Below are 12,717 nucleotides of genomic sequence, written 5' to 3'. Positions count from 1 at the left end.
AAGTTAAAAATGTAAAATAACATTTTTTCATAAGCTATTTTGTTTTCTTGTTTTAAAAGATAAATTTGGAAATTTATTATACGAATGTAAGTTAATAACTAAACATGTTCAAATTCTATTTTCTAGAAAACTGAAACGGAAAGATTGTATTTTGTATTTTTGTATTTTATACTTCTTTTCTCATATAGAATAACTTCCTGCTGATTGTTTGCTCATACCTAGTCCTTAATTAGCCAAGTTTAAATATATTTAATTTTCAAACTTGATTTTCTGAAAACGAAGAGTCATACGAAAAAATTTTATTGTATATTTTCGACTTGTTTTTTGACGTAAAATCACCCTATTGCCGATTATATTATAGTCGTTAAGGCACCAGGTATATAATTACAAAGATTGTGTAAGAGTCATCAATAAGGCAAATGTGAAGAAACTTAGTTCGCTGCAGAATAGTAATATACAAACATTTATATAAATATCATGTACAAAATGTTTTATATGGCAGCGATATGATCAAAATTAGATAAATCTCAATTAGAATAATTACTATACAAAGTAAGTTGTATATGTGTGTGTATGGTATATACAGATAGTACCTATTATTATTATATGCTAAATAAAGCTAAATATGACCATATATTATACAATACCGCGGATATATTTGGTTGGATATTCAATACACACAGTAATTTGTATATGTATTCTTATGTGACTATTGAATTATGTAATATAACATAATTGAACCCAAAATATTGATCATGATAGTATTAATCTTGATTATGCATAATAAAGGTCTAAATCTGTAATACTGAATTAAAACCATTCCGAACATTGAGGATTTCGAAAACATAAATAACAATTTATTTTAATGAAACATGTTAATAAATTCAACATAATTGTCATAAAAATTAACTTCACATTAAATAGAATCTCACGAATTTTATATTTAAAAATATATAAAAAGCAAACAGAAGGAAATTTTAGTCTAAAGAATCAGTATTAAGATTTGAGTTTTTTCTCTGCTATTTTACTTTTACTATAAATGATAATATTACTGTGTATATAATATGTATTTGTTTCGTATAAGCTTTATTCTCGATGTTTAAAAAATACGCATCTTATAAAAAGAACAAAATAATTTTATTGTAATTTGATTGTAATAACTAAAATAAGCTTCCAAGAAAAAATAATTTACTTATACGCAACAAGTAACGAACATATTTAGCAATGATTTGTTTAATAAAGTTAATAATAAGAAATTTCCTATCTTTGGCATTTAGGCTAAAGAATCTAACCAAATCGTTCTGAAAAATATCTATTTATACATAATAACTTAATGAATACCAAATAATAGTAACAATGATAGAATAATTTTTTGTACTAATTAATTTGGGTCTTTTTTATCATGATTCATAATTAGACTGTTTGTTTTCTTTAATTTCATAAAAATGATCTAAGAATATGAATTCGATAGGATTTTATGAGATATACTTATAATTGTAACTTACAAATTATAAGGCAGATTATATACTTCTATCAATAATAATCAACGTCATAAAGTGAAGAACATACTAGCTTTTCAAACTCTGTTTACGTTAGAAACAATTTGAGTCTAGTAATAAATACTGTTTGCTTTAAACATAAATGTAAATTTCTAATTGTTTCAACTCTCTTAATTATTGATAATTTTATCATTCTTTTTATAGTACATTGTCCTTAAATCCTCAAAACAAAACAAGATTTTCTGTTTATCACATTACATAATATCACCTACTACATAATGTTATATGATAAATTGTATCAAAGTTTATGTTCATGTAATATATTTTTATACACATATGCACAAGATGAAATTCAAGAAATATATGTATGTATAACCATTTCGACATTATCAATATATATTTGCACAAATCTCAAAGTGCAAAATAAAAGACGTATATCAATTTTAAAAAATGTCAACTGCTTGTTTTTGAATTTTTAAATTATTCTATGATTTAAAATGAGCACTCATAAAAAAAATATTAATTTTGTTTACTGTTATTCTAATACTATAATTGAAAAAAGATAGTATGTATCACAATTAACAATTGAGATAGGGTATCTACCTCTGACTTACACTCTGACGTTAAAATATTAGTAGCATTATTACTAATATTTTATTAATAGAGCTCTGCCTTTTATACATTATTGATAATTGATTGTAATATCATATTGAAGATGATTCAGCATTTAATCCTGTTAAGATATTGTAATGTTGCTGTAAACGTTTTAAATTAGCTGTTAAACAGGCATTTTCTGTGTATAGATGTTTTACTAATATATCATTTCGTGTCAATTGTTCAGCCTGTGGAAAATGATAAAGAAATTAAAAATATGTTTAATCAAAAATTTTATATTGAACTAAATCAGTGTTAGTTAAGAATGATATACAAGAACATCAAAAATCATAAAAAAAATTGTAAAAATTATGTACCTGCTCTGCATTTGTTTCAAATTCTCTTTGAAGTCTTTCTTGAGTACTACGAAGAAGACATTGTAATTCAGATATCTCTGCTTGGTGTTGAGACATAATATCTGAAATAATAGCAACTTAATATTGTAACATATATAATTATTTAAATAAGATCGTAAAAGGCTTACGTTGTAATACACGTTCAGTGTGGTATTGCTGTTTCTTCAAACATTCTTGCAATTGATTCTTTTTACGCTCTTGTGCCTGAAGTTTCATACTTAAATTTTGCAATATATTGATGTTTATACAAGCTACTTGTGCATCATTTCGCATGCATTGACAATTCGGCGCTTTTAAATTTTGCAACTTCGAAGTATTCTGCAGAAAATAATATTCTGCATTGTGATGATAATGGGGATATATTTGGTGCAGGTTACAATTATCATCATCTAAATTATCTTTCGATAGTCGTGGAGTAAAGTCATTTGATGAGGTCGAAGATTCCAGAATTTTATTAAATTTATATTCTTCAGGAAGGTTGTGAATATTATCAATACATTGAGCTAACTTCAAAACCGAATCACTGGATGGTTGAATATTGAACGAATCATTAGGTACATAATTTGATCGTGTAAATAAAGACGGAAAAATTAATTCATCTGTAACTTGTACAGACATATCAGTCATTATAGGTCGTTCTAAGGATTTTATTTTCTCGTGTAAATTTTTAATCTCTTTGTCTTTCTGGGATATTTCTTCTTCCATTTGTGCTTTCCATTTTTCGAATTCTTCTTCAAGATCTAAGTACTGTATAAAAAAAGTATACATACAAATAAACAGAGTAAACTATAATTATGATTTAGTGAATCATAATTATTTAATAATAAATTTTAAAAATAAAAGACTTTAAAAAGTTAAAATATTTTTTCTGATTAGAGAATTAAAGAAAAAACTACAATGATAAACAAAATAAAATTATTTATATGCATAACAAAAATAGAAAAATTGTATCTTACTTGTTGTTCTAAATTAAACTTTTCTTCAATTGGAGATAGACGTCCACCATTCTTTACTTTGTCTACTGGACTAATTAATTCTTCATACTCAGCCATTTTAGCTATAAGTTCTGAAAATTTCTCATCACTAATTTTTTGTTCCTGCTCAAAAAGTTGTCTTTCTTCCTCCAATTTAGCAGTCCAGTAATCTTCACACTCTTCGTATTCTACTCTTAACATATCAAGACTTCTTTCTAATTCTGCACATTGTTCAATCAATTGTTTTTTTTCAGTAGCATGAGTTGCTTCAAGTTCTTTCAACTTTAAATTTAAGGAAACACTTTCAGATGAGTCACTTTTTATTAAGCTTGAATTAGTTCTTGTACTAACTTCATTTGTAATCTTTGCGCATTGAGTGATCAAAACATCTTTTTCCTTATTTGATTTTGAATGATCAGCATTTACGTATTCTTCTTTACGAGGAGGATAATCTCTAAGACTTGAAACTTTGTTATGTGATGAACTTTTCATATCTTGATTACTAAAATAATCAACATCACAATTATTATCATTATTATTAGATGTTACTACCCGTTTAATAGAAACGGAATTCTTGTGTCTGGGAATTACAAAATCACTCGTTTTTTCTTCACATTCTGTTTCTATCTCAGATGCGATGCTTTTGATAAATTCAGTCTCTTTGAAAAATTGTGTATTTGAATTCGATTGTAATCCTATGATCATTCCTGATATTTCATCTTTAAATGCACAGTTTTCTGAAGTACACTTGTTATTATTTACTAAAATACTTTTTAATTGTTTTATAACTATATCTTTAAATCGTTTTAAATCTATCTTTTTACAATTTTGCGCATTCTCTTCTTCATTGGATTTATAAGATGGCTGTATTGATAAAATGGAACATATATAAATAGGCGAGTACTATCAAATATCTAAATTAAAGAATATAAATTATTAATTGTTACTTACAGATGTGGAATGTTTTAAAACAACATCTAAATCATCTTCTTCGATTATAAATGTTTCTTTACCTGAAAATATATTATACATTAATTTTATTGTGCTAAAAAATAAACATAAATGAAATGTATAGAAATGTATAGAGTTATTCTTACTTTCAGTTTCATTTGACTGTATATTCTTTGCTGTATGATTGCCAGGAAGGTTATTCTGTCTGCAATAACTAAAAGAAATTAATCTTATCTTTATTTATATTACTAAAGTATCTTTTTTATAATTTTTCATTCTGTATCTTCACCTTACCTTGTATCTTTATTATGACGATCATGCTGTTTTAAACTGTCTAGTTCTGCTGTAAGTTCATCGTTTTGATCTCGTAAAAGAACTGTTTCTGAATGCAACTGTTTGATACGCTCTACCAAATACATAACTTCTTGTTGATATTTTATCTCTATATTTTGCGACTAGAATTACCAATGATATATGAATATGCAAAAAAATTAAATTATTTCTTTTATTTATAAAAATTTGTTTACTTGTGTACCTCATCATGCTCTGCTGCCAACATTTTTATTTGAGTTAAGAATTCATTGTTTGATTGCTTAAGTTTTTCTATTTGACTACGAAGATTCTCATTTTCAGTTTCTAAAACTTGATTCTCTTGTAACGTATTTACAAACTTATTTCTAATCTCGTGATTCTCTTTTTGCAACATCTGTATTTGGTCATCCTTTGATTTCAAAACACTAGCACTCATTTCTCGCTCAGAACTCAATTGGTTTGAAAGATCTTGTATAGTTTCAGCATGTCGTTGTTCAATTTGTTTTCGTAAATTTTGAACAATTTCTTCTTGTCGAACATGTTGCTCATCAATCTCTTGCGCAAGAGTGTTTGCTCGTTCATTAGCTTCTATGATATCAACACGCAGCTTTTCCTTCTCACCATTTATATTCTCTATTACGAGGCTAAAAATGTAAGAACATTTTCATTAATTAAATTTTTTCTGTTTAAAATATTTATTTATGTAAGTTATAGTACTTACTTTAAACTGTGTAATTCTTCTTGATATAGTATAAGAACATCTCTTAATAACATTATATGAGATCGAATGGCAGAGTGACCTAATGAGTCATTAAAATTTTTCAATTCATCACATAAACTACTTGTTAAGTCAGTTAAAGAAATATCAGATGTTTTAAAATTTCCATCCGTTAATAACGATGTACTTGTAATATTTGAAAGTTTCCATGTATCCAGAAAAGTATTATTCCTTGTAAAACTATTATTTAACAAATAGAAATAAAATATTCAATAAAAATTTCATAAAATAATAAAATTGTAATAAGAAAAGCATAACAATGAAAGTTATATTAACATTGATAATTATGATGTAGTACCTAGTTTTGCGAGAAGCATGTATATCATAGTTTCGTTTTCTAAAATCCAATTTAGTTAATTCATTTGTAGACTGTTTATTCTTATCTAGTGTTAATTGATCTTCCATTGCCTTATTTTGAAATATAACAAGAAATTCATCCAAATTAATTAATCCATCACAATTCTGATCAAGTTTTTCAAAAATGCACTGTGATATCTGTGCAAAATAATATTTTATATGTCACTTTAAATTATATATTTTTATATTAGAGAAATGAATGTAACAAAAAATTTTAATTATAGTAAACTATTGATTATGAAAGTAATTGATAGAGCTCCTTATTTTACATATATATATATACGTGTTAAATGTATACTGATCCGCGAGATTTTTGTTACACAAATACCCATATATTATTTTAACATACATATGTGTAGTAACATATTTGTATTGTTTGTAATATACTTGTAGAAACATACTTGTTTCGGAAGAGCTGGGATTCCTAAACAATTAGATATAAAAAAGATTGTTGCAGAATCTACATTTTCTTTCAAACAGGTATTTATTTTTTCCCATAAACATTTTAGTCTATTCTCATCCACTGCCACGCCTAAAAATTAATAACACATAAACACATTAAAACATAAAAAAAGATAACAAGTAATGTAAGCATTGTAATTACCTGTTTTTCCATTTAAAAAATCTACATTAGAGCTAGAATTATTAGGTGGTAATTTATTATCTACAACATGTGGATTTGCGTCATTTTGTGATTCTATTATATTATCTTTTTCTGTCTGTGTAACTGAATCTTGTGTCTTGCCTAATAGAGTTAATAAAGCAGCTCTAAATTCTTGGAATGATATAGATTGCTTTTCTTGTTTATGTTGTTGAATGCATGATTTTAATTCTTCACTCTGTTCCGTCAGGTGTAACTTATGGCATAAACTGAACCAGTTATCCTCTTGTAGTTCAGTTTCTCCTTTTGTTAAACAACTTTGAAACACAGCGTAAAGCTGTTGTTCATAAGGATCATTGTTGTGTTCATCCATGGCATCCTTTCATTGTCTTTTTTATATGTTATAAAGTATGGTAGATCTATAATTATATTACATATAATATTTAACATAAGTACTGAATAAAATTCTTAAAAACTAAAAAAAAAAAGTAAATAGCAATATAACTCAGATTTTGTAACAATTTTAGAAATCTGGCAAAGGTATTTTAAAATATATTGCTTTATTGATCATTATTAACATTAATATAATGAATATTATTTAATTAAATAAATCTTAATTATCAAATTAATCAATTTAGCCCGTTGGAGTCAATTAATAATAAAAAGACGAAGAAATTCTTTGAACAATTAAAATATACGTATTTAATCGAATAACATAGGTTTGTACATTAACCTAAAAAGTGTATTTGAAAATAGTAGTTTACAATATGTACAAGAAATTAGCTGTACAAATTTATATGTATTAATGATTTGCGTGAGAAATAAATCATTAAAAAGTATAATGTTAGCCTTTCATTATTTTTACGTTGCGCAATAAATATGTTGCAAAGTGAATTATATCTGTAACAAGATAATAACGATATCTAATAATGATATCATATGCGAGTTATTCTACTCGAAATTAAAGAACTAATAATTTGAAAATAATAAAATATTTTATTATAATTTTTCATTATGTATAGAAAATTAAACAACCAAATCATAAAATAATTATTAACCTACCATTAAATTATATAGTAGAACTTCATCTATGTGAACTCATCGGGGGACAAACAGCTCATACTCATAACATAACTGGAGTTCATATAATAGGAGTTCACTGTTTCTCCCCACTACCTATGATTTTTCGCTCATATAATAGGAATTTACGTTCAGATAAGCAAATTAAATTGGCAGGAGTTCATTTAATTGGGCACTATATAGATTTTGTTATAATAAATGGTGTTCGTATAAGTGGAATTCCATTGTAAGGTTCGTTTCACAAATCACGCATACACATCTCTATCTATCCATTTATATACATATCGAAATAGGAAGGAGTATGCAGCATCAAAATATATTCCATATTTATATTGTACTATTTTTAATTTCAAATTTAATCCGACAGTTTCTCCGAAAGTTTGAAACTTCCCCTGATGTCATACGATTTAAAAAAAAAGATAAACACAATTTAAATATATCGAATCACAATAATAAACGATAGATGGCAGTATATTTCATAGTTAACGATTTCATAATAATAATTGAAATACATATACATAAATATATTTATAAATTACTCTTTATCATTTTATGAGAAAACATTACATCTATTATGTTATTCATTATATATATATTTACATAGCTTATTTTACGATGAGTACATATCAAGATTAGTAATAAGTATTATTGAATTTATTAATAAAGTTTCTACTTTTAAAATGGATTCACGTAAATCATTACTAACCATTTACATATTATTATAAGGTATAGAAAATTATCATAAAATATCAATGTAATTTAAACGTAGTTTTACGATATAGTTCAAAATAATTGCACAAAAATAAATAAATTTAGTATGAAATATTTGCTCCATATGTACTGTATATTTCCAAGAATTAAAATAACATGCTTAGGTGTGATTATTAAAATAATATAGAAAATGTAAAATTGAAAATATATTGAAAAAATAGGATGTATTTTATTAACAATATATTACTTTTACGTTACCATAAATTATTTTTTATACACATGCAACACCTTCCACAAAATTTATATATTTTATAATTAATTACACCATTTCGCTTTATAAAAGGCAGAATGCATAAAATTTAATATATTTTTATTTTCTTCGCAAGAAATTGTTCTGACTAGTAAGTTACATATCTAGTAACATATTATTTCCGGAACTAAAATCGTCACTCGTTAATTAGCGGGAACTTTGGCGGTAATGTCAAGAACGGTTCTGTCAGTAATACTCGGGTGTACATGACTGTTGGATGTTATTGTATTTAAAGTGAAAAATGGGTATCACTGGTTTACTTCCATTTTTAGAAAAAGCCTCTAAAAGAATAAATGTTGAACAATTTTCCGGTGGTACTGTTGCTATTGATTCTTATTGTTGGTTGCATAAAGGCGTATTTTCTTGTGCTGATAAACTGTCAATGGGACATCCAACAGACGCGTAAGAAAATTTACATTGTTTAACTATATTGTTTACTGACACAAGTAATTGTTTAATTATAATTCTATTTCAGATATGTTCATTATTGTATGAAGTTTATACATATGTTGTTATCTTATAAAATAAGACCAATACTTGTATTTGATGGAAGACATTTGCCTGCTAAAGCACAAACCGAAGTAAAACGACGAGAGTATGTATAATTAAGTTTCTTTTGAATATTTGAAATAAAAATTCTATAAAATTTAGGAAATTTTTAAAATGATAATTAATGTTAAATTACAAAATTTATTAATTTTACATGTTTATTTAATACGGATAGTTTAACATTGTAATTAAATATATTAAAAAATTGAATTAATTTGAATTAATAATTAAATTGTTATAATAAGTATTTTTGAAACTTAGTATTATAATTGTCCGCATAGATATATAATAATTCAGTTGAATAGAAGATATCATTAACTGCATTGTTTAGTTTATTCAGAGACATGAAAATAACTGCAAAATGTTTCGAATGAATTTAAATTATATATTAAAAGCATCACAATATGGAAAATTACAAAAATAATATTTAACCATTGTTTTTTACATTCTATACTTTTTACCAACATTATATGTTTAATAAATAATTTGTTCGTAAACTTTGTATAATATATTCCTCTTGGTATCTTACAACGCTCATTTAAAGCATTTTTTACATCATTCATAGTTTTCAATATATTTATGTATTTATAGATAAATCTAATACACTATGAGATAATGTAATATTCAGTTTCTTTGATATAATATATTCATGTGCTTATATAGAAATAGACAGGCAAATCGTCGCAAAGGTATTGAACTAATGCAGATGGGACAACATGCAGAGGGAAGAAATTTATTGAGAAGGTCCATAGATGTTACACATGAAATGGCTTTAGAGTTGATCAAACAATGCCATGAAATGAATATTGATTGTATTGTAGCACCATATGAAGCAGATGCGCAGTTAGCATACCTTAACATCAATGGAATTGCTGATGTTGTTATCACCGAAGATAGTGATTTAATACTATTTGGTTGTAAAAAGGTTCGTATTTTTCCTATATGATTGAAATATTTTCAAAAATTTTATATAATTGATTTTATACACTTATAATTGATTTAAGTATAAAAATAAATAAATATATATGATTTTATGTGATATCCTAAATTTCAAAAATACATTTACTTCACACATTTTATATTGCAGGTATTGTTCAAAATGGATTTAACTGGTAATGGTCTTTTAGTTGACCAAGAACAATTACATCTTGCAATGGAAATACCTTCTAAACATTTTAATATGGATGACTTCTGCTATATGTGTATTCTATCAGGCTGTGATTACTTACCATCTCTTCCTGGTATTGGGTTAAATAAAGCACGAAAGTTTATAAAACTAAATAAAGACTGTGATATACACAAAGTAAATATTTTTACATGTATATCTACAATTTTTTTTAATTTGAGGATAAAATACTTAAGTATAAATATATATTTATTTTCATAGGCTTTAACTCGTTTAGGATCTTACTTAAATATGAAATCTTTAGTTGTTACAAAAGAGTATAGAGATTCATTTACATTGGCAGTTATCACTTTCAAGCATCAGTTAGTGTTTTGTCCTTTAAAAAGGAAACAAGTTCGTTTAAATCCACCTACATCTGATGTAACAGAAGAACAATTATATTATGCCGGTCTAGAAATAGATCCAGATATTGCATTGCAGCTTGCACTTGGAAACTGTGATCCTTTTACTCTAAAAACACTTCATAATTTTAATCCTGATAAAATAAAGGTAAATATTGTCAATAAAATTATTTCAGAGAGCATAATTTTCTTGTTAACATAAGAATAAACATTAGACGTGTTAGATATTAAATATATAAATATGTATGATAAGTATTAATAAAACGTTGAATATCATCAAATTTGGAATTTTCTAGAATAAAGTTAATAAATGCAACATTTGGACACAGAAAGCAGGACTATCTCAACATATTAGTATTTGGTCAAAAGAATATAAATTAGTACAAAATCAATTGCAAGACACTTGTCAAGGAAAGAAGCTAACAGATTGGTGTACTGTTAATTCAGAAGCAATTCTTCAGACAAATCGTTTAAGAAGATCTATTTTTGTAAAACAGCAAGATAGTTCTGGTATGAAATTTATTTTTATATTATTATAAACAATAGTATAATAGTTATTGTATAAATATAAAGATAAATAATTGAATATATCTAAGTATAACTTAAAAAGCTGGCAAAAGATAAATGATTATATAATTATTACAGAACACGAACAACTAAATCAAAAGGAAATTTTAGATATATATAAATCTACAAATACAATGGATATTGAAAATAATCTAGATACAAGTAGTCTTACTCCTAGCGAAGATAAAGTATCTCCTGTTTTAATTAGAAAACAAAATTTATTTTCAAAACGTTCATCTAGTATCAAAACTTCTCCAAGCCTTTTATCTTCTAGTAAAAGTCGAATAAACGGAAGGAATATGCGTATCAGGCGAACAATTATAGATGAAGGAACTGTTACAGAAAGTAAATTCTTTGTTAAGGATAATACTCACAAAAATTATACTCCAATAGATAATGAAATTACGAACTCAAATGAAATTTCATTAAAAAAAGAAAACATGGAAGTAAATAAAAATAACCACACAAACAATATTAATTTAAAACTTTTAATGTTAAATGAGGAAGTGGGGAAGGATGATCGTATGGATATTGATGAAGAGCATAAAGCACCAATTACAAATGCATCAAATGAGTGCAAAAATATTGAACCCTTAAACACTTCTAATTGTGATTTAGGAACATCACATTTAGATGTTTCAATGAATGAAAATATTGCAAAAAATGCTAATAAAAACGAATTACACAATTTAAATACTTCATTGACAACGTTGGAATTTAACATAGATTCCGACTTCTTAATTCGACAAGAAGATATAAATACTTCAAATAGCTTATTCACGTGGTCTGATACAAAAATATCCACACAAACAAGTAATAAAATAAAACAAAACAAAAGTAGAAGTTCTTCAAATTTTCGCACAGTAAGTATCATTTTATAAGCGATAATTCATAGAAACTAAGAAGTGACATTAAATCAGATTAAAACAACGCAAATGTTTATTAAAGTTGGAAAAAGGTAATATTAGAAAATAATCAAGAATATTTGCATAGTTGCTTTAACTACTGATTAATTTTTAGTATGAACACAAATCACATATATGTTATTTTATAGTTGTGCGTAGAGGCATATCGCCCGAACTTTTTTCGTCCCGTCCCAAACTGATACTCGAGACGATATGCGCATCTCTACACAATTGTATATTTCAACATTTTGTATTTCACTCTCTTTCTCTCTCTTTCACACGCACAGGTTCTAAAAAGTAAAATGAACACGACAAACGGTACACGGCGAAGCCAACAGTTACAATCACCAGTACAAAGGCAACAAAGTTTATTAAGTATGTATGGGTTTGAAAAAAAAAGTAAGTTTAATATGTCAAAATTTTGAAACTTTTTTTTCTAATTTAACTAACTATACTGTTCGTTTATAGTATTACATTCATTAACACATTAAAGTTACTAATTGTAAAACAAATGTGTGCTGTGCTACATTTTTTGTAATAATTTTTAACTTATTAATTACTGCAAAAAAGATATGTATGAAGAATA

The 12,717-nt window shown here is 25.7% G+C and overlaps 2 protein-coding genes across 4 annotated transcripts; one reads left to right on the top strand and one right to left on the bottom strand.

The window, feature by feature from the left end:
- Window positions 1-337: 337 nt before the first annotated feature.
- On the bottom strand, window positions 338-7,900 carry LOC117239410 (blastoderm-specific protein 25D). Of its 2 annotated transcripts, none has more exons than XM_033504927.1 (13): window positions 7,545-7,900; window positions 6,486-6,901; window positions 6,283-6,413; window positions 5,823-6,019; window positions 5,468-5,704; window positions 4,970-5,390; window positions 4,729-4,889; window positions 4,581-4,639; window positions 4,435-4,496; window positions 3,466-4,347; window positions 2,638-3,256; window positions 2,471-2,571; window positions 338-2,341 (listed from the first exon to the last, which is right to left on the bottom strand). In XM_033504927.1, the coding sequence occupies exons 2-13, from the start codon at window positions 6,853-6,855 to the stop codon at window positions 2,204-2,206; spliced, it is 3,378 nt and encodes a 1,125-aa protein (XP_033360818.1). In that variant the 5' UTR covers window positions 6,856-6,901; window positions 7,545-7,900; the 3' UTR covers window positions 338-2,203. The 2 variants fall into 2 exon arrangements, with proteins under 2 accessions (XP_033360818.1, XP_033360810.1); XM_033504919.1 differs by having other exon boundaries at window positions 4,581-4,648; window positions 7,545-7,846.
- A 681-nt stretch (window positions 7,901-8,581) lies between these two features.
- LOC117237182 (exonuclease 1) lies at window positions 8,582-12,687 on the top strand. Of its 2 annotated transcripts, none has more exons than XM_033500912.1 (8): window positions 8,582-8,985; window positions 9,059-9,178; window positions 9,796-10,057; window positions 10,220-10,435; window positions 10,520-10,807; window positions 10,956-11,169; window positions 11,305-12,089; window positions 12,419-12,687. In XM_033500912.1, exons 1-8 carry the CDS (start codon window positions 8,825-8,827, stop codon window positions 12,554-12,556), a joined length of 2,184 nt encoding a protein of 727 aa, XP_033356803.1. In that variant the 5' UTR covers window positions 8,582-8,824; the 3' UTR covers window positions 12,557-12,687. The 2 variants fall into 2 exon arrangements, with proteins under 2 accessions (XP_033356803.1, XP_033356813.1); XM_033500922.1 differs by having other exon boundaries at window positions 8,825-8,985; window positions 10,989-11,169; window positions 12,419-12,556.
- Window positions 12,688-12,717: the final 30 nt, after the last annotated feature.

This window comes from Bombus vosnesenskii, unplaced genomic scaffold (assembly GCF_011952255.1).
Source record: "Bombus vosnesenskii isolate JDL3184/JDL3185 unplaced genomic scaffold, Bvos_JDL3184-5_v1.1 scf7180000013264, whole genome shotgun sequence".
Classification (NCBI taxonomy): domain Eukaryota; kingdom Metazoa; phylum Arthropoda; class Insecta; order Hymenoptera; family Apidae; genus Bombus; species Bombus vosnesenskii.
This window is presented reverse-complemented; position numbering and strand designations above follow the sequence as displayed.

Excerpts from the sequence above, each read along its gene's own strand:
- LOC117239410 (XM_033504919.1), bottom strand. The coding sequence starts at position 6,855 with ATGGATGAACACAACAATGATCCTTATGAACAACAGCTTTACGCTGTG. Across the intron at positions 5,705-5,822 it reads CATGCTTCTCGCAAAACTAG|TTTTACAAGGAATAATACTT; the intron begins GTACTACATCAT and ends GTTAAATAATAG. Across the intron at positions 3,257-3,465 it reads AGTTTAATTTAGAACAACAA|TACTTAGATCTTGAAGAAGA; the intron begins GTAAGATACAAT and ends TTTTTTATACAG.
- LOC117237182 (XM_033500912.1), top strand. The coding sequence starts at position 8,825 with ATGGGTATCACTGGTTTACTTCCATTTTTAGAAAAAGCCTCTAAAAGA. Across the intron at positions 9,179-9,795 it reads ACCGAAGTAAAACGACGAGA|AAATAGACAGGCAAATCGTC; the intron begins GTATGTATAATT and ends GTGCTTATATAG. Across the intron at positions 11,170-11,304 it reads AAAACAGCAAGATAGTTCTG|AACACGAACAACTAAATCAA; the intron begins GTATGAAATTTA and ends TAATTATTACAG.